The 22,336-nt window shown below is 44.2% G+C and overlaps 1 protein-coding gene across 1 annotated transcript in view; it reads left to right on the top strand.

Annotated features, from left to right (window-relative positions):
• The window catches only part of LOC121453561 (E3 ubiquitin-protein ligase RNF125), a 31,706-nt gene extending 25,959 nt beyond the window's left edge, over positions 1–5,747 (top strand). Inside the window, exons 4-6 of the mRNA XM_041660429.1 lie at positions 1,260–1,350; positions 3,053–3,160; positions 4,775–5,747. Coding sequence (XP_041516363.1) covers positions 1,260–1,350; positions 3,053–3,160; positions 4,775–4,861 — 286 coding nt within the window. The 3' untranslated portion in view covers positions 4,862–5,747. The remainder of the gene's footprint in view (positions 1–1,259; positions 1,351–3,052; positions 3,161–4,774) is intronic.
• Positions 5,748–22,336: the final 16,589 nt, after the last annotated feature.

Raw genomic sequence — 22,336 nt, 5'->3', positions numbered from 1 at the left:
AGAAATTCAGTTTGAATATCTCTTTTAAAAAAGACTTTTAAAAATTTTTATTTTATGTGTCTTGCATTGTCTGTGCACCATGTGTATGCAATGGCCACAGAGGTCAGAAGAAGGTGTCAGAAAACCACCATGCAGGTATTAGAATTCCAAGCCAGGTCCTCTGTAAGAATAGCCAGTGCTCTTCCCTGCTGAGCTATCTCTCCAGCCCCAACAGCCCTTTGTTTTTAATAGTGAGTGATTTCAGTACCCAAATCCCATCTCTATTTTCTTAGTATTAGTGTGTATGTATGGTGCTTGAGTGTATGTCTGTACCAAGTGGATGCAGGGCCCTGTGGAGGTGGGAAATTGTGTTGGATCCCCACGGGAGTTATGCAGAGTTGTGAACCGCCCCTACGCAGATGCTGAGACTGGGCCTGTGTCCTCTGCAAGTGCAGCGAGTGCTTTGCACCACCGAGCCATCTCCAGCCTCGGACTTACGCATCTCAACCTGGAAGTCTAAGGCTTACTCTGGCCTTTTTATAAATGATGCCATAAATTTTAAATGAATATTTTTAATGTAAGCAGAGTACAGATTCTGCTAAATTGACCAGAAGAGAGGGGAAAAAAAAAAGACTAAAATATAGCTTGAGAAAATATGGCTTTGACTGCAAATTGATGGAGTTTATGGAAAATTTAAAATATATAGAAACTAACTTAACCTCTTATTTCTTTTGCTGGTTAAAGTTATAGCAAAGACTCCTGCAGCTAAACTTGGAGGCGCCAACTATAATTCCAGTACTTAGGAGACTAAGGCAGGAGGATCACCACTGCAGGGCTAGCCTATGCTACATAACAACTTTGAGGGCAGCTTGAACCATGCAACAAAACAGACAAAAACCCAGCCCAGTATGGTGACAAATGTCTATAACTACAGGATTCTAAGAAGCTGAGGCAGAGGGATTGCTATAAGCTTGAGAAAAGCCTGAGCTACATAGCAAAACACTTGTCTCAAAACAAACAAACCAGAAAAGCAAACCAGGTGTGATGGTACATACCCATAATCCCAGCACTTAGGGGCTAGAAGTAGAAGGACCAAGGTAAGCCTGGGATACATAATGAGACCCTGCTTCCTCACACAAAACAAAACAAAACAAAGAAAAGAAAAGAAAAGATACTAACCTAGCTATAGTCAGTATAGTCTGTTTTTTTAAATTTCTAATTAGGTGACTACGCTCTAGCAGGCCACTATTTTAGTGATTGCAATTCTGTGCTATTTCTAGATGTGTCTGTCCATTTTGTCAGAAGGAATTGGAAGAAGACTGCTTGCTGGATCATTGTATTACCTATCACAGATCAGAGAGGAGGCCTGTGGTAATGACTCTTGCCTACTACCTGTCTGTCTGCCTTTCTGTCTGTATGTACTGTCTAAATTTAAGATGTGTTAGAATCTGGGTATCGTGGCTCATGTTTGTAATCTCAGCACTGGGGAGGTAAGGAAGGACGGATGCTGGAGGTTTGAGACCAACCTGGACTACACAGTGAGTTCCATGTCAGCACTTACGTACTTTTTAAAGTTACTACATTTATTTACCTGTGTGTTCACACATGTGGAGATGAGAGAACTTGGAAAGTCTTTGGCAGAGAACTTTTGGCACAACTGGTGTCAAGTGCCTTTACCACAGAGCACTTCACCAGCCCTGAGAAACTGTTTAATACTGTGTTGCTGGCATGCTGGCACACACGTTTGGAAGGCAGAAGCAGGCAGATCTTCATGAATTCAAGACAAACCTGGCCTACACAGTAAGTTCTAGGCTAGGCAGGTCTACAGCAGTGAAACACTGTCATTTTTTTAATTCTTAAAAAAAAAAAAAAGATATTCAGTTGAAAAATAAATGCATAGGATCTCACTATGCAGCCCCATCTGACCTGACCTGGAAATTTCTTTGTGAACCTGACTGGCCTTGAACTCACAGAGATCTTCCTGGCTATACATGTAATTCTTTTAATATTGAGATATGAAACCAAGTATAGTAGTAGACAGGTTGTTTCAGGCCATCCTTGGCCACAGTGGATTCAAAGCTAGCCTGAACTACATGAGAAACAAAACAAAGCAGTTCTAGAGAGGTGACTTGGTCACCCAAGCAGGAAGACCCAAGTTCTGATCCCCAGCACTCCCCTAAAGCCCACGTGTGATGCTGCGGTGCCCACCTGGAATCCCAGAACTGGGAATACAGAGGTGGAGTCCTGGAGCCTGCTGGCCAGCCAGCTAGATGAGCTTAATTGCGTACCTCCAGGCTCAATGAGAAGCTCTCTCTCAAAAAAGAAAGTTGGAGGGGGCTGAAGAGACTGCTCAGTGTTTAAGAATACTTGCTTCTCTTCCAGAGGACCTGGGTTCAGGTCTCAGCACCTATGTGGTGACCTACAGCAATCTATAACTTCAGTTCCAGGATATCTGATGCTCTCTTCTGGATTTTATGGGCACCAGGCATGGATGTGATACACATATCATATGCTAGCAAACACTCATACATGTAAAGTCAATAAATCATTTTTTTAAAACCATAAAAACTGTATGGCAACTTAAATACATAAAATGGAAATTAAAAATAAAAATAAGAACACAGGGTTGAGAACAATTGAGGAAAACACCTGACATTGACCTATGACCTTCACATGAACACGCACAAACATGACCAAGTACATATACATGCAAACACAAGAACACACACATGAAACGAAACAAAGCACAATGTTGAGGTATGTTCTATGTATTTCTAGTTAAAATTCACATTCAATGGTGACTTCTTTTTAAAAATTCTGGTATTGCCGGGCGATGGTAGCACACGCCTTTAATCCCAGCACTTGGGAGGCAAAGGCAGGTGGATCTCTGTGAGTTCGAGACCAGCCTGGTCTACAGAGCTAGTTCCAGGACAGGCTCCAAAGCCACAGAGAAACCCTGTCTCGAAAAACCAAAAAGAAATGAAAATAAAAAAAATAAAAAATAAATAAAAATTCTGGTATTAATAGTTATTTGAAATTCTTTCTTGAACTGTTGATTGGTCTTTCTCTCTAGTTCTGCCCACTTTGCCATTTGCTACCTAATGAGAGCCCAAGTACCTTCAACAGCAGTTTTATCAGACATCTGCAAGTCAGCCACACTTTGTTTTATGATGATTTCATAGTAAGTATAATTCTACCTTTTCCATTATGTTTTTGTGCTGTCTGTGTTAATATTACTTTTTAAAATCCCAGTGAATAAAATTATACAAGAAAAGTTGAGCATGTTGGTAAAGTGTATAGTATTAGCATTAGCAAGGAGACCGCCGGAACAGTAGAGTGCTTTATAGCGCTCACTACTAATGTTGACGTAGTCTGCTCTAACCGTCTGTGAAAGTGTGCACCTTTGGCCCAGCACTGGAGAGGCAGAGGCAGCTGGAGCTCTGTGAGTTCAAGGCCAACCTGTTCTACACAGTAAGTTCCACGCCAGCCAGGAACACATAGTAAGACCCTGTCTAAAAGAACAAACTAAAATGATAAAACGGACTTAAAGTAGCAGCTTCACCTTCGGTTGTAGAAGCAAGAGGGACTGGAAAGGGACGGAGATCTTATAGCTTTTGTTTTTACTCATAGAAGTGCTAATATGAAGCTTAAATTTCACCGTGACAAATAAAGAAGCAAGAAGAGCATTTTGCTACATTTTTCTGTCCATAAATCAATAATTAATAGAACTGTTAGCATTCTGAGTCCTAGGAGTGGCTTTATTTTCCCCCCAGTGTTAGAGATTGACCCTGGGGTCTTCCCCATTCTAGGAAAATACAGTCATTCAACCATGACCGCCCCCCCCCGCCCCCCAGGCTATCAGGAATGTGTAAACTTTATTCCAAGTATGTGTGAAATGCAGAGAACATCCTGACCTGACAAGGCTTTCTTTCTCTTACATTTCTAAATCTTCAGGTTTTAGTTTACTTTTTACTTATATGTCTATGTGTATTGTTGCGGAAGAGGGGGTGTTTGTCCATTGAGGTCAGAAGTGGACCTCAGATTCCCTAGTAGTTGTGAGCCACCTGAGGTGGTGTTGTAGAGTTTGAGATCACCGGGAAAAGACCCCGGAGTCCATTCAGAGTATAATTAAACAAATTTATTAAGGCTGCTAGCAGGGACATCAGAGATGTGCCTTACAGAAGCAGGTGAAGGAAGGGCTCTTAAAGCCTTTTATCCACAAGAACTGTTCTGCCATGCCAAGATTTGAGGTGGTCGAGGCCACCTCAAAATAGTCCTTGAATGTCTGCACAAGCAAGTTACAGAAGCCAAAATCAGCAGTTAGTCATAATGAGCAGATGGTCACAGCTGGGCATTCCTGAGTGGGGGTCAACGAGTCAGGGTTGCTGGGAACTTATCTTCCAGGAGCTTGAGTCAGAGGTGGCTTAGGTACCAAGGTGGATGACTAGCACAAAATGGAGTTTCTTTAGCCATCACAGTGGGTGCTAGGACATGAGCTCAGGCCCTCTGGAAAAGCAGTTTGTGTTCTTAACACTGAGCCATTTCTCCAGCACACATTCTCTATATTCTCTATTAATTAAGACTTGATGGCAATTCCTGAAAGGCCAGTGAAGTCAAACAGGAACCAGTAACCTCAGAGTAAGTTCTGGGTCTGACAGGCTTCCTGGAATGATGGACAAGCCATGTAACTCAGGGAATTTATTCCTGAAAAATGAGCGTTGCATTCACCCTTGTTCTACCCCATCCCATTTCTGAAACACTACTGGCTGTTTCTAACCATTCTTCTCTATTGTAGGATTTTGATATAATCGAGGAAGCCCTTATCCGAAGAGTGTTAGACCGCTCACTTCTTGAATATGTGAATCACTCAAACACCACATAAGTTTATAAATAGCAAAGGACCATTCCCTTGTACCATTTAAGATGCTGCTTGAAGGACTGGGGGAAACTCTCAATGTTTCATGGAGAAAAATGTACTACAGTGTTACACACTTGTCTTTGTTATGTTGCTTTCATTCTGGTCTAGATCTGCCTTTACATTCTTGAGTTTCTTAGACATTTAACCACAGGCAATCGGCTCTACAAGCTGTCGGCAAATGGAAGAGTCACAGGCTGAGTATGTGTGCAGGAGCTCCGTGTGCACATTGGTGATGCTGGGCAGAATGCTACGTGTTCATGACTGTCATCATGGTTAGGCAAGATGACCAACCTTTGTTCGACACAAGAAGATGGAGAAAGGAACAAAATGTGGACATTAAAGGAAACCTGAAATTTATTGAAATCCTTATGCTCTAATCTCCAATAAAGGAATGTGGACAATCTTATGTGGAAGGAGGAAGGGAAAGAATTTGAAGTCAACAAAATCCATTTTAACCAAATTACAGTACATAATACTATAACAGGAACGTATGGTGATGCATGCCTGCAGTCCAAGTATTTGGGAGGAGAAAGAATCAGAAGTGCAAGGCCAGTCTTGGCTAATAAGACCATAAAAAAAACATTAAAAAAATTGAAAAAAGAAAAAATCTATGTGAACTTAACTATTGAAATACTATATATGCACATATAAAAATTTGATAGAATATTTTTCAAATATTTGTAGCTTATTATTTAGAAGTATTTTATAATGTAGGTGATTTCTTAAGACCTATCTGTTGATATCTGTGGTTGAAGTTTTCACATTGGTAATTTTGCATGGAATTCCAAGGCTTTGTTTTTAATTTTAACATCTTAAAAGGTGTAAAATAAAGCACACATACTGAAAACCAGATACGAAATGTATAGCTTAATGTGTTGTTGTAAGAAGCATTATTGCTCGTGGATGGTGACATGCATATTACTGAGAGACACAGCAGGATTGTTTCAAGTTCAAAGCCAATCTGGGCTACAAGTTGCAGGCCTGCTTGGGCTATCGTGTGAGACCCTGTCTCAAAACCAAAAAAACAAAGCACTATGAACTCATGTATCTAGACATCTATCAATGGACTTCCTTCCGTTACCTGTGTCACTTTCCTGAGGTTCAACCTCTCTTTTCTTTGACTGCTCCTCGAAGGTTGGCTGAGTCCTTTGAACACTTTAGTACTTTCCTTGCTGTCTCCTACGGCAAGATCTTCCCTGCTGAACCCATGTTTGCTACTATGGACCTGAAATCATCAACTCTCTTAGAAGCCTGGTTGCTTTCTGTGCAGAATGGTATTTCAAACCACAGTCTGAAGCTGGGGATAGTAGCCCGTGCCTGTAAGGAGGATTTGTTGAAGACCTTCCTCAGCTACATGGCAGGGTCAAGGACAGCCTAGGCTATCTCAACCCACCCCCTTTCTCATTCCAGAAAAAGTCTCTACGGATATTTACTGCTATTGAGGTGGCCGTTGTTTGAAGGAGAGAGCTGGTCAACAACTGTGTGTCTGTTTAAAGAGAGAACACTTCATAGCCAAGCCTGGTGGTCATGGTAGTCCAGGATGGCTGCTAACTTGAGACCCTCTTGCTTCAGCTTCCTGTGTGTGAGGATACCCGTGTGTGTTACCATGCCTGGCAGTTATTCCCCATTTTCAAAAATAGTTTATTGTGCCAACATTCTTGTGTTATGCTGCACTCTCTCCCTTTTATCCCCCAGTTCTGCAAATAATGTGTATTTATTATTACTGCAGTTTTCACATCTGATTCTTTAATGACACATTCAGGACACTGATGAGAATTTCCATTTTGAAATGAAGAAAAAAAGGTAACAAAGACTGACCATCAACTCCTGAGGGTGAAATGCTATTTGACTTAAAAGTAGCTTCTTTAAAGGGCTGGTGAGATGGCTCGATAGGCAAAGGCACTTGCTGCCAAGCCTAGCAATCCGAGTTTTGATCCCTGTGACCCACATAAAAGAGAACTAACTCCCACAAAGTACTGACATATGGGTACCACACACACAAACAAACACAATACAGCTAAAGTTGTAACGATTTATAAGCATCATTCATGCACATCAACATTGTCACAATCAGGTGTCGTGATTTCTTCCCCTCCTTTGTGAGACAGCTTCTCCATATGTATACCTGGCTGGTCTAGAACTCACTGTGTAGGGCAGACTGGCCTTGAGCATTAGGTGATCTTCCTGATTCTGCCTCCTAGTGCTGGAATTTAGATGTGGGCCACTGGTTTCTAAAATTTCTTTAATGAATTCTCCATGACTACTTTGATATTGCTACTGTTTTCCCACCCAGGACACGGTCACTTGGGAGATATAAAGGCAGGGAGGAAAAAGACTTCAGGACATCCCTTTTGTTCGTTCATTTCTCTATTTTTGGTCTTGGATTACATCCAAGAATTGGTGTGTGTCTGGCCAGTGTAACAGTCATTCTATGTTAATTTAGAATCATAAAGTCATTACATCTGTAAGTTTAAAAACCCATTCAGAGGGCTGGAGAGATCGCTCAGTGATTAAGAGCACTGGCTGCTCTTCCAGAGGACCCCAGTTCAATTCCAGCACCCACATGGGAGCTCACAACTGAAATTCCTGCTCTAGGGCACCTGACAGCCTCACACAGACATAAATTTAGGCAAAATACCAATGCACATAAAATAAGAATAAACATTGAAAAAATTAAGGAAAAAACACCAACCTATTCTGGATAACCAAGATGGCCCAGCAGGTAAAGGCTTTCTGCGCCAGTCTGGCATCCAAGTTTGTCTGATCCCCGACAGCTCGTGGTGGAAGAACTGACTCCGGAAAGTTGTCTTCACCTCCGCACGTGCACCATGCATGCTCATGTTGGAACTCAATCAGCACACCTAAAAGTAACAGCTTGGGGGGAGGGGCCTGGCTGAAGGGTGTCCAAGGTCCAGCACCCATGCAGGACAGCTCACTGCAGCAGCTCCTCTGACCTCTACTAGTACTTGAGAGCGAGTGAGCGAGCACAGGTGTAAGAGCATCTGCACACACAAAAAAACATTTAAAAATAATGAAGTAAGAAACCCAACAACCGAATTCTAAGTTGGACATGGTGACTAAAGTCTGTAGTCCCAGCACTTGGGAGGTAAATGCAGAAAGATCAGAAGCTTGGGGCCAGCCTCAGCTACACAACAAGTTTAGGCCAGCCTGGGTTCGCATGTGACTCTGTCTCTAAATCCAAAGCACTGTGTTTTAAGTACACGCATTGCTAACAATGCGTGGACAGACTCAGAATAGTATCTGAGGTTTGTTTTTTAATTTTGTCACCTATAGGATAAGGTAGTGCTGGCCACCTGAATGCTTTTGGGTTCTGGATCGCTGCAGTTTGAGAGCGGCATGCAGGTAGATATCCTTTCACTGTGTGCATACCTTTTTATAAAACGGCGTTTGTGATTCGTTGCTTTAAAAAGTCAAAATTGGTATTCAAAGCTGTGTCGATTGCCAATACAAATCTTTCATGTGCTTTCTTGTAAATACTGCCTTATGATACAACTGTATCGAAGGGAAAAATATTCCAGTGGCGTGCTAAAGCTAAGTTCTCCTAAACTGTGGGCGGAAAATGAAATGGCTGGGGACCAGTGGTAAAGAGGTCGCACTCCTAAGACCCCCTGACTGTGCTAATGTTGGTTCCATACTGTTACTGGGTATTACGTGTGTTTCGTTTCAAAGTGAGCTTACTCTACTTTTTGAATGCTTATCATATGATGATTTGTATGCTCACACATTGAAGGTATTTTTTAAGTACTAAGAGATTCATTCTTGTTCAAATGTAGAAAGAACTTTGACCAGAATTTAAAATGTATAATTATTTTTCTTTTGAAAACTATTATGAAAAATAAAAATGGCAGGACCATTGCTTTCATTAAAATATTCAATGTGTGTATTTGGTTTATTTTATTTTATTTATTTATTTATTTATTTATTTATTTATTTTGTTTTTCGAGACAGGGTTTCTCTGTGGTTTTGGAGCCTGTCCTGGAACTAGCTCTTTTGACCAGGCTGGTCTCGAACTCACAGAGATACGCCTGCCTCTGCCTCCCGAGTGCTGGGATTAAAGGCGTGCGCCACCACCGCCCGGCTTGGTTTTTTATTTTTGTGGTACTGAGCATTGAACCTGGGACCTCACACATGCTGGTAAAGCATTTGTGTGCCAAGCTACATCCCTGGTCCTCTTCCTTTTTAAGACAGAATCTAAATTAGTTGCCTAGGCTGCCCTCGAACTTGCGACCCTCTGTCTTAGCCTCTCAAGTGTCTGGGATTACAAGCCTGAGTCACCATAAAGTTTTTATGGTTTTGAAACAGGGTTTCACCATGTTGCCCTGCTTACATAGCCCAGGCTGGTCTTGAACTTGTGATCATTCTCTCTATGTGCTCCCCTGCAATCCTGGGACTGTGGCCCTGCACTACTATTCCTGGCCAGGTAGTTTGGAGAAGCCCCTCCCCTCTCCTTTGCAGTGCTAGGGCAGGACCCAGGACATGTGCACACCAGCTTACCTTTTCAGTTCCAGTGGAGCCCCTTGCTCACAGCCAGCAGTAACACCATGGTGCTCAGAATGCCCTGTTGTTATGGGTATTTTGAGTGTTAGCAAGGAGGGTCTACCTTCTCACTGTAGAATACTGAATATTCTTAGTTTCTGCCTAGATCCCAAGCCACAAGCATGCTCTTCCCTGTTAGGACAACCAGGCATGTCTCTAGACAATGACAGTGTCTGCTGGGACATAGGATCTTTAGTTGAGAACTACTGAACTAAGTGAAGATTTGTTTATGGACCGGGTGGTAGTGGCACATGCCTTTAATTCCAGCACTCAGGAGGCAGGAAGATCTCTGTGAGTTCGTGGCCAGTCTGGTCTACAGAGCAAGTGCCAGGACAGGCTCTAAAGCCACAGAGAGACACCCTGACTTGAAAACAAAACAACAAAGAGGGCTGTAGAGCTGGCTCAGCAGTTAAGAGCACTGACTGCGGTTCGAGTCCCAGGTAAGTCTGTACTGTGTGAATGTGTCTGTGCCTCTGTGTATGAATGTCTCTGTGTCTGTGCTGTCTGTGTGCTGTGTGAGTGACGTCTGCATGCATAATTAATCGGAAAAAAAAAAGCCGGGCGATGGTGGCACACGCCTTTAATCCCAGCACTCAGGAGGCAGAGGCAGGCAGATCTCTGTGAGTTCGAGACCAGCCTGGTCTACAAGAGCTAGTTCCAGGACAGGCTCCAAAGCCACAGAGAAACCCTGTCTCGAAAAACCAAAAAAGGGGCTGGAGAGACGGCTCAGTGGTTAAGAGCATTGCCTGCTCTTCCAAAGGTCATGAGTTCAATTCCCAGCAACCACAACCATCTGTAATGAGGTCTGGTGCCCTCTTCTGGCCTGCAGACATACATTCAGACAGAATATTGTATACATAATAAATAGATAAATATTAAAAAAAAAAAAGCACTGACTGCCCTTCTAGAGGTTCTGAGTTCAATTCCCAGCAACCACTTGGGTGACTCATAACCATCTGTAATGAGATCTCTTATGGCATGCAAGCATATATGTAGACAGAACACTGTGTGTATATAATAAACAAAAATCTTTAAAAAAAAAAAAAAAGAAAGAAAAGAAACAGCCAATACTTTTAACCACGGAATCATCTCTCCATCCAGAAGAGAACACATTTTGGTTTTTTTGTTTTTTAGGCAGAATCCTACTGGCCCTAGAAGTCAGAAATTTGCCTCCTGGGAACACAGATTAGACATGTGTGCCACCTTACTTAAATCATAGCAAAACAAAACAAAAAAAATGAACACATCTTTCATTTGTTAATGTTTCCCAGGTTTGAGTAAAATTAACTAAAAGTTACCATGGCAAAGCTGTCTACCAGAGCCAGGCACATTCCCTCTAATCCTGGGATTTTGGAGGCTGAAGCAGGAAGAGAGTTTAGACCTAACGAACTGTGTAAGTAGGTCAAGACTAGACTTCAAACCTTAGTGAGAATCTTTTTTGTTTTTGAGACAGGATCTCAGCCCAGACTGACCTCAAACTCAACAGATAGCTAAGAACAACCTGGAACTCTCTCACCAGAATGCTCGGATTACTAACCTGGAAGTCTGTCACTGGAATGCTAGGATTACTAACCTCAGGCTCTGTCACTGGAATGCTAGGATCACTAACCTCGGGCTCTGTCACCAGGGATGCTAGGATCACTAACCTCGGGCTCTGTCACCAAATGCTAGGATTACTAACCTGGAACTCTGTCACCGGGATGCTAGGATTACTAGCACCTGCCATCTCATGTAGCTCTTGTTTTGTTTTTGAGACAGGTGCTCACTATGTAGCCCTGGCTGGAACTCTCTATGTTGACCAGGATAGCTTCAAACTCACAGACATTCCTCTCTCTCTCTCTCTCTCTCTTTCTCTCTCTCTCTCTCCCCCCAGAGGGCCTAAAATACAACATTAAACATTATATCATCCTTTGATTTCAAGGTTGTGGTCTGCTTGTTTGAAAAGAACTGAACAGTCAATAGCTAGGCAGAGAAAGGATAGGTGGGGCTGGCAGGCAGAGGAGAAATCTAGGCTTGAGAGAAGAGAAGAACAAGAAGGAGGAGGAGAGAACGAGGAATTATGCTGCTGCCAGGCAGACACCAGCCAGCCAGACCAGGAACACGCCCGGGGCAAGAAGCCAGGGAGACGCCAGCCAGACATAAAGAAGCAAAGAAAGATCTACAGAAGTAAGAAAGGCAATAAACCCTGAGGCGAAAGGTAGATAAAGGGAAACTTTTAAGTTAAAAGAACTAGCGAAATGATCCTGAGTGAGACCCAGCACTCAAAACTAATAATAAGTCTCAGTGTCATGATTTGGGAGCTAGTTGGTGGCTAAAAGGAAAACCTGGTACAGATGGGGAATAACATTTCCCCCCAGTGTTGGGCACTGAACCAAGGACCTTACACATGCTGCCCAAATTCTCTACCACATAACAATACCCCCAGCCTTCCCAGTTAAAAACATGTAGTAAAGTAATACAATTCATAGAAACAAAAAACGGAATGGTTTCCAGCAGTTGAAAGGAGGAAATTGGGAGTTATTGTTTAATGGGCATAGAGTTTCAGTTCAGTAGGAGGCAAAGTTCTAAAACCTGTTGTACAAACAAGGTATATAGCTGATACTATGACACTGTACATTTAAAAGTGATCAAAAAGGGCGGTTCGAGATTCAATTCCCAAACACCCACAGGGCCCTCTTCTGGCTTGTGCCAGCATTGTGTACACATGGTGCACAGACATACAAACTGGCAAAACACTGAAATCCAGAAGTAATAAAATCTCTGTTAGATGTATTCATTTTATAAGTGTTTTTGCCTGCATGTATGTATGGCTTGTTGCGCATGGAGGTCAGAAGAGGGCATCAGATACTCCGGAGTTGGAGTTACAGGTGCTGAGCCATCTCTCTACCACCCCCCCCCCAATAAATAATCTTTTTTTTTTTTTTTTTTTTTCCGAGTCAGGGTTTCTCTGTGGTTTTGGAGCCTGTCCTGGAACTAGCTCTTGTAGACCAGGCTGGTCTCGAACTCACAGAGATCCGCCTGCCTCTGCCTCCCGAGTGCTGGGATTAAAGGCGTGCGCCACCACCGCCCGGCTCCCAATAAATAATCTTTAAAAAATTATCTAATTATCTAGATGGGTTTTCTTTTGTGTGAGTGCTTGTGTGCATGTGAGGACTGCATGGAGGCCAGAGACTGGTGTCTTCATCAGTTTACTCTCCACTGGACTTTTTATTCTTGAGGCAAAGATCTCATTATGAAGCTCTGGCTAGCCTGGAACTTGCTATGGCCTCAACCTCACAGAGATTCACCTGCCACTGCCTCAAAAGATGTACACACTGGGGGCTGGAGAGATGGCTCAGTGGTTAAGAGCATTGCCTACTCTTCCAAAGGTCCTGAGTTCAATTCCCAGCAACCACATGGTGGCTCACAACCATCTGTAGTGACGTCTGGTGCCCTCTTCTGGTCGGCAGACATACGGACAGAATATTGTATACATAATAAATAAATAAATATAAAAAAATATATAAAATCTTAAAAAAAGATGTACACACTATTCCTAGCTCAGCCTTAATTTTGGAGACAAGGTCCTCACTAAACATGGGTTTTGCTAATTTGGCTTGACCGGCTGGCCAGTCAATCCTAAGAATCCTCCTGTTGCTGCCTTACCTACACTGGGATTACAGATGCAAACTGCCCTTCCTGACTTTGAGGCGGGGGAGGGGGGGGTGCGGGGAGGTTTGAGACAGAGTTTCTCAGTGGTTTGGAGCCTGTCCTGGAACTAATTCTTGTAGACCAGGCTGGTCTTGAACTCACAGAGATCCGCCTGCCTCTGCTTCCCTAGTACTGGCATTAAAAGTCTGCACCACCAACACCTGGTTTATTCCTGGATTTTAAAAAACAAACAAACACCACAAATTCTGGGGAATCAAGGTCAGGTCTTCTTGCTTGTTATACCGAGCTGTCTCTTCAGTGCATAAGAGAGGCTACATTAGTGTTGTTTTTCTCACTCCAGTTCTCTCTCTCTCTCTCTCTCTCTCTCTGACACACACACACACACACACACACACACACACACACACACGAGTGTTTTTTTAAAACAAGTCTGGTAAATTCTAGTTGTCAATGAAATTTGGAATAAAATTAAAGTCATCTCCCTGGAGTGTTCCTAAACTTTCAAAATTAAAGCATGTAAATATAGACTGAGAAACCCCTTGTGCTGGTTTTCACCCATGGTTTCTGATCAGATCTCTGATAGAGCTCAAAGCACTCGGCCTTGTCTGACCTTTTCACCTTTCGTGTGCTGCTGTGGTGTTCTCTCACTGAGTGCTAGCCAGAGGACAATCACCCTCATTTTAACTTTTTTGTTCATTTGTGTTTTGTTTTGACACAAGGTCTCATTATGTAGAACCGGCTGGCCTGGAACTCACTGTGTAGACCAGACTGACCTGGAATTCACAAAGGACTTCTTACCTCTGCCTGGGTTAAGCTGTGTACCACCATGATTACCCCATTTTAACATTTTGTTTTGCAATGATGGGGATGGAGCCCAGGACCTTGCACATGCTAGGCAAGCATCCTACCACCCGGCTCCATCCCTAGCCTCCCCACCCCATCTCAGCTTAGTTATCTCAAGTGCTCCACCACTGAGTGGCATACTTAGGAATGGGTTGGTTTCTTTTGGTGGGGGTTACACAGGTGGCCTTGACCTCCTGGGACCTAGTGAGCCTTCGGCCTCAGTCTCTCAAATAGCCTGGACAGGGCTAAAATTCTCATATGGAGTTTCATGTAATGCAGACTTGTGGATGTCCAGTGTGCAATATGGTGAAGGAAGTTTATATAACCCTGTGAAGGGGCCATCTTTGTTAGGGTTTCTATTGTGAAGAAACACTATGACCACAGCAACTCTTAGAAATGAAAACATCAGGCAGTGGTGGCGCATGCCTTTAATCCCAGCACTAGGGAGGCAGAGGCAGGCAGATCTCTGTGAGTTTGAGGCCAGCCTGGTCTACAAGAGCCAGTTCCAGGACAGGCTCCAAAACCGCAGAGAAACCCTGTCTTGAAAAACCAAAGAAAGAAAGAGAGAAAGAAAGAACGATCTGAGGCTTCCTTACAGTTTCAGAGGTTCATTCTATTATCATCACAGTGGGGAGCATGGTGGTGTGGGGAGCATGGCAGTGTGTAGGCAGCCATGATGCTGGAATAGTAGCTGGAATATCATGCAAGCAACAGAAAGTCATCTGACACACTGGGTGGCATTATGAGCATAGGAAACCTCAAAGCCTACCCCACCATATGCATTTCCTGTAACAAGGCTGTACCCACTCCAACAAAGTCACACTTCTTAATAGTGCCACTCCCTATGAGATTATGGGGCCAATTACATTGAACTGCCCCAGATCCCAAGACCAAATTCTCAGAACAAAGGAGATTTATTTGCCTCAGAGGGACAAAAGACAGGGAATATGAGACAAATACAGAAAAGAAAGGGTGAGGGAGAAGGGAACAAGGGGGAAGAGGAAGGCATATTTGCCCTGAAGGGACAATGGACTGCCTCTGCAGAGAGAGGAGGCAGACACCACGGCCCACAGGCCATGAAGAGATAGGGAAAAATGCATGTAGGACGAGGTGTTTAATTTTGTTTGGACAGGTTAATTAGGACTGCCAAAGGGGCTTTTGCTTGCTGGACTTTGATATTTTGAAAGCAGGACCTTGGTAGTCAGCCTCAGGAGGAAGTGGCAAAATAAAGGAATAGACCTGGGTGGCCAGCTTTAGAAATGTAATCTAGGCCGGGCGGTGGTGGTGCACGCCTTTAATCCTAGCACTCGGGAGGCAGAGGCAAGCGGATCTCTGTGAGTTCGAGACCAGCCTGGTCTACAAGAGCTAGTTCCAGGACAGGCTCCAAAACCACAGAGAAACCCTGTCTCGAAAAACCAAAAAAAAAAAAAAAAAAAAAAAAAAAATAGAAATGTAATCTATTAGAGCAAGGCAGAGGAAATGAGGAAATAGGGGCAGGGCAAAGCCTAGCAGAGCCATGTTCACCATGCTGGGCCTGCCAGAGCCATGTTCACCATGCTGGGCCTGCCAGAGCCATGTTCGTCATGCTCAGGTCTGCTAGAACCAGGTTAGCCATGCTCAGGTCTGCCAGAGCCATGTTAGCCATGCTCAGGTCTGCTAGAGCCAGGTTAGCCATGCGCAGGTCTGCCAGAGCCATGTTAGCTATGCTGGGCCTGCCAGAGCCATGTTAGCTATGCTGGGCCTGCCAGAGCCATGTTCGTCATGCTGGGCCTGCCAGAGCCATGTTCGTCATGCTGGGCCTGCCAGAGCCATGTTCGTCATGCTGGGCCTGCCAGAGCCATGTTCGTCATGCTGGGCCTGCCAGAGCCATGTTCACCATGCTGGGCCTGCCAGAGCCATGTTTGCCATGCTGGGCCTGCCAGAGCCATGTTCGTCATGCTCAGGTCTGCTAGAACCAGGTTAGCCATGCTCAGGTCTGCCAGAGCCATGTTGGCCATGCTCAGGTCTGCTAGAGCCAGGTTAGCCATGCTCAGGTCTGCCAGAGCCATGTTAGCTATGCTGGGCCTGCCAGAGCCATGTTAGCCATGCTGGGCCTGCCAGAGGCATGTTAGCCACGCTGAGCCTGCCAGAGCCATGTTAGCTGTGCTCGGGTCCGGCAGAGTCATGTTAGCTGTGCTCAGGTCCCCCAGAGCCATGTTAGCCGTGCTCGGGTCTGGTAGAGCCCCTCACCTGAGCTTTTGATTCCCCTGCTTTCCCAGTATAGAATGCAAGGGTATGTCTTCTACACCTAGTTTTCATGGTAGTGGAGTCTGAACCCTGGGCCTCACCACAATACCAACTGAACCACAACCCATGCCCTTTGAGTTTTTTTCTCGACAAGATCTCACTATGTAGTGTAGGACCCAGCCATGACAATCTCAATAGAGGCCCAAGTCTCAGTAGTTTATCCTAAGGCATTCCCTGGTTCTGAGAAAGACCACAAACTGAGACGACCCAGGAGCCACCAACGAACAGATTATCTAAAGGAAATTCCTAACGTTCCAACCATTGTAGATAGGATCACCTGCCAGCATACACCCATTGCTTATCACCAGGATACCCCCAGACAAACATCAGCCAATCAGGGGTCCTGAACCTTAGAAAGCCCTCACCCCCACCTTTGCTACCATAAAAACCCAACCCTAACTAAGCTTGGGGCTCTCTGACCCCTCCAGTACGTTGGACACATGGAGAGTCTGAGTTTGCAAACTTGTGTGAGAATAAAGGCTCTTTCCAGGAGGATCTATATATGTTTTGCTTTGGGTTCGCCTTATTATTTAACTTCTCTAGGATCGCAAACTATAGGCTCAATGTCCTTTGTTTACGGCTAGAATCCACTAATGAGTGAGTACATACCATATTCATATTTTGGAAGCAGACAAGATTGCCAGACAAAAGTTGGGAGCATGTGGGTGGGGGTGGGATGAGGGGGGGGAAGGGGAGGGGGAGAGAGAGAGGAGAAGGGAAGGGTTGGGGAGAGCTTGGGGGAGTGGAATGGTTGAGCTGGAGGAAGGATGGATATGGGAGCAGGGAAGAAGATATCTTAATTAAGGGAGCCATTTTGTGTAGGCAAGTGGCTTGGCTCTAGAGGGGCTCCCAGGTGTCCACGGGGATGTCCCCAGCTAGGACCCTGGGCAGTGGAGGAGAGGGTGCCTGAACTGGTCTTGTCCCATAGCCACATTGATGAATATCTTGAATATCACCATAGAACCTTCGTCCAGCAACAGATGGAGATAGAGACAGAGACCCACATCAGAGCACTGGACTGAGCTCCCAAGGTTCAGTTGAAGAGCAGAAGGAGGGAGAAGATGAGCAAGGAAGTCAGGACCACGAGGGGTTGGTCCACCTACTGAGACAGTGTGCCTGAGTTAATGGGAGCACCAAATCCAGCTGGACTGGGAAAGAATGAGCATGTGATCAAACTAAATCCTCTGAAAATGCGGTTGACAATTGGGGCAGGCTGAGGGGCCAATGATAATGGCACTGGGATTTGTTTCTACTGCATGTACTGGCTTTTTGGGATCCTAGTCTATTTGTTCTCTTTTTCTTTTTCTTTCTTTCTTTTTTTTTTTTGTTTTTTCGAGACAGGGTTTCTCTGTGGATTTGGAGCCTGTCCTGGAACTAGCTCTGTAGACCAGGCTGGTCTCAAACTCACAGAGATCCGCCTGCCTCTGCCTCCCAAGTGCTGGGATTAAAGGCGTGCACCACCATCACCCTGCGATCCTAGTCTATTTGGATGCACACCTTCCTAAGCCTGAATGGAGGGGGGCCTTAGACTTCCCACAGGGCAGGGTACCCAGCCCTGTCTTAGGACTGGAGGAGGGGAGGGTGAGTGGGGGAGTGGGAGGGAGGGAAGTGGGAGAAGAGGAGGAAGTGGAAATTTTGAATAGTAAAAAAAATAAAAATAATTTTTTAAAAAAGAATAAAGGCTCGTTGCTTTTACATGGTGGAAAGGCCCTCTGCAAAGAAGGGCCACTTGGGAAGGTGAGAAATCCATGGTTTTCTGGAGGGCTGGAAGTTTTAAAATCTCCGAAGAGATCCTTCCCTAATTTAGAGTTGGTCATTTTGAAGAAAGACAGAGGGCTGTTGTGTAAACAAGCCCTGAACCAGTCTTTGGGAGACAGGGGCCTACAAAGCCTTTGTCTTAAGCTGCCAGGCTTTCATCTCAGATCCAAAAGGCGAGGAAGAAGCCAGCTACCTTGCAAGTTCATTGTAGGGCCCATGGGACTACCCCTGCTCCCGGGATTCATTTTGAGGACAGTTTCTGGCCAGCCAGCGTTTTGTTTGTTCCTGTGCTTCCCCCCCCTCCCCCCATTAGCTATAGGGCATTGTTGACTCCACCTTGGACATGGTAATTTCCCACCTGCCTGGGGGGTATTCCATTGTGCAGCAGCCAGGTGTTTAATGTTTTTCCTAAATTTGAATAAATGGCATTAGGTCTCTTGTGTGTTCTTTCAATCCCCAGGCCCTCCCCTGCCTCGCGCATGTGGTACAGTGGCGAGTGAACTGCACCGAGAGTAACGCAGGCACAGGCTTTACAGTTCGTCATCTGTATTACCCAGTCATGGTCCAGCTCCCTATCTGTCTGCCTACTTGGGAGTCTAAGCCCTAGTTTCTCAGGAGCACACCCATGCTGGCCAAGTGCTCTACCACGGAGCAATCTTCCCAGCCCCAGGCTTGGCTCTCAATTCAGCAGACTTGCTGGCCTGACCAAGTTTTTGATGTTTGCATTTTAAAAGTTCCCCTGAAGCAAATCTAGCAGTGAATTCGTCTCAGGGGAGTGTAAAGGCAAAGTAAGCACAGCCACAACTTAAACAGGGGAGTGAGTTGTCTTAACTGCTGCAGGATGGTTGAGCCTAGAGCAGTGTGTGTGTGTGTGTGTGTGTGTGTGTGTGTGTGTGTGATTTCCTCATCTATTCCTTCCTTGAACTAAGGAATCATGGGGATTTGTCTTTGGGGCCTCTATATAGTCATGTCCATCCTAAGCATGCTTAATGAAGGAGTCATTGCCGTGCAAACTCAGCTCAAGATCATAATCTCAGAAGACAGCGGACACGTTTTCAGGCATTTGTAGCTTAAGGTCATGGAGCAAACAGAAGGTGGAACCTGAGCCTTTCTCTCATTCTGTTGTTTTCCAGTTGCTTCTTCTAAAGCAATCATTTAACCAACAAAGTGGGCTTTTGAAGTTTTACATTGAGACAAAGTCAGGCTTTGTCAAGAAAGAAAATTATTTTCTTGTTTATTTAATTTTTGAGACAAGGTCTCATGAAAAGCTCATTTTGTGCCTAAGACTAGCTTTGAGAGTGTTGATTACAGGTTTGTCTCACCATGCCTACTTCTTTTTTTTTTAATGTTTATTTATTTATTATGTATACAATATTCTGTCTGTGTGTATGCCTGCAGGCCAGAAGAGGGCACCAGACCTCATTGCAGATGGCTGTGAGCCACTATGTGGTTGCTGGGAATTGAACTCAGGACCTTTGGAAGAGCAGGCAATGCTCTTAACCTCTGAGCCATCTCTCCAGCCCCCCATGCCTAGTTCTTAAAACAAATTTGTTGATGGATTTGTGTATGCTACCAACTACAGCTTACAGCTGCACCAAGCAGTTTAGAATATAGGGAGCAGTATGAATATATTTGAAATAGACACATGGAAAGTCAGGATTACAGAGGATGAAACAAAATTAAAACCATAAGATTAACTTCATTGTTAGGTATTCTTAGAAATGACTTTAAAGAACACTTAAGGAAATGTTTAACATCCTTAGTCATCAGAGAAATGCAAATCAAAACAACTCTGAGATTCCAAGAATGGCTAAGATCAAAAACACTGATGACAACTTATGTTGGAAAGGTTGTGGGGAAAAGGGAACAGTTCTGCATTGCTGGTGGGAATGCAAGCTGGTACAACCCCTTTGGATATAAGTATGGCGATTTCTCAGAAAACTAGGAAACAACCTTCCTCAAGACCCAGTAATACCACTTTTGGATATATTTCCAAAGTATGCTCAATCATGCCACAAGGACATGTGCTCAACTATGGACATAGCAGCATTGCTTGTCATAGCCAGAACTTAGAAACAACCCAAATGCCCCTCGACTGAAGAATGGATAAGGAAATTGTGGTGCATTTACACAATGGAGTATTACACAGCAGAAAAAAATAATGACACCTTGAATTTTGCAGGAAAATGGATGGAGCTAGAAAACATTTTGAGTGAGGTAACCCAGACACAGAAAGACAATTATCACACGTACTCACTCATAGGTGGTTTTTAAACATAAAGCAAAGAAAACCAGCCTACAAACCACAATCCCAGAGAACTTAGACAACAATGAGGACACTAAGAGAGACTTACATAGATTTAATCTACATGGGAAGTAGAAAGTAGAAAAAGACAAGATCTCCTGAGTAAATTGGGAGCATGGGGACCTTGGGGGAGGGTTGAAGGACAGAGGGGAGAGGCAGGGAGGGGAGCAGAGAAAAATGTAGAGTTCAATATATATCAATTAAAAAAAAATAAAGGCGTGTGCCACCACACCCCCCCCCCAAAAAAAAGAAAGAAAAAAAAAAGCTAAGACTAGTTTAACACAAGAAAGTTCTGAGCTTTCACATGAGGACGCTGAAGCAGAAACTCACTGCCTCTCATGAAAGGAAATAAATATATGAACTAGAGTGTGCTGGAACACACCTGTAATCTCACCAATGAGGAAGCAGAAGCTGGGAGATCACCATAGTTTTAGGCTAGCTTATACTACACAGTGAGTTCCTGTCTCAGCCTGCCCTCACCGAAGATGAGTGTACAAAGAGATATATCACTGCCATTCAGTTAACTACTCACCCTTGCACAATAAAGGGCACATGCCAAAAAAAAAAAAAAAAAAAAGAAATGACTTTAAAGACTATCATATTGTGTGCGTTTGTGGATTTTTTTCCACTCCGAGTCATTGGTTCAGGCGCCACTGTAAACCGCTTTGGGTGGGCTACTCAGTCTAGGGGTTGTAACCCACCCTGCAGTTCAGTTATTCCAGGGTCACGGAGAGGCACTACCTAAAAGATATGAGCTAAAAAAGAGAAAGGAGGCTAAGCGGGGGTTCTTGTCAAAGCCTCAGTTTATTAGAGACGGGGTACAACTTTTATAGGGTAAAGAGTTGGGGGATGGGCACAGGGGCCTGGGCTCTTGCCCCGTGGTTCACGTTGGTCACATGGTCCGAGTTGGTCACGTAGGCAGGAGGTTGTCTTCGGTCGGGTCACTGTAGGCCAAAAGGTCACGAGTTGACACACCTAGATCTTTAGATAGTTTGGAATATGAAATGGGTTCCGCTAACAGATAGCTCTCCATAAACAGCCAATTTGGGTGTGGGGTAGGCTCTGTCAATAAAACGATTCCTAACACAATTAGGGGTGTGGGGGTTCTCTGCAGACTCCCCAGGGTGATGGTTCCTGTAATGATTTTTAGGAGAAAATTGGCTCTTGACAACTTAAAAAATAACTTTGCTATTTTATTTATGTGTCTTGCCTGCATGTATATCTGTGTACTGCCTGTGTGGCTGTGCTCTCAGAAGCCAGCAGATGTCATTGGATCCCCTGGAATTGGAGTTACAGATGTTTATGAGCTACCATGTGGGTGCTGGGTATTAAAGCTGAGTCCTCTATAAAAGGACTGGCTGCTCTTCCAAAGGTCCTGAGTTCAGTTTCCATCACCCACATAGTGGCTCAAAACTATCTGTAATGAGAGCTGGTGCCCTCTTCTGGTGTGTGTATACATAATACAGAAATCTTTAAAACACACACACACACACACACACACAGAGTAGCAAGTGCTCTCAACCATTGAACCATATCTCCAGCCCCTAATTTATTTACTTTTATTCTGTTTCTTTCCTGCCTCTTTTGTTGTTGTTTGTTTGTTTTTTGAGACAAGGTTTCTCTGTAGCTTTGGAGCCTGTCCTAGAACTAGCTCTTGTAGACCAGGCTGGCCTCCAACTCTGTGCCTGCCTCTGCCTCCTGAGTGCTGGGATTAAAGATGTGTGCCACCACTGTCTGGCTGCTTGTTTTGTAAAGAGAGAAAAAGAGGCATAGAGTTGAATAGGCAAGGAGGTGGGGGAGGATCTGGAAGGTGACAGGGGAAGGGGGAACATGATTAGAATATATTTTATAAATTGTAACTAAAAAGCAGAATATCAGATTGATACTGTATTATATTTCCTAAGGTGGTCAGAAGAGTGGAATGAGTTTAATATACACTATCAAACAGTGACACTGGCATCTGGAAAACATCTATGGAGCATGTCCTGCCTATCACATGCTCTTTCCCCTCCCAGGAAATTTCAAGCTAATATTAGCTT

Source organism: Microtus oregoni, unplaced genomic scaffold (assembly GCF_018167655.1).
Source record: "Microtus oregoni isolate MIOR12 unplaced genomic scaffold, Mior012 000011F_ref0000422, whole genome shotgun sequence".
NCBI lineage: Eukaryota > Metazoa > Chordata > Mammalia > Rodentia > Cricetidae > Microtus > Microtus oregoni.
This window is presented reverse-complemented; position numbering and strand designations above follow the sequence as displayed.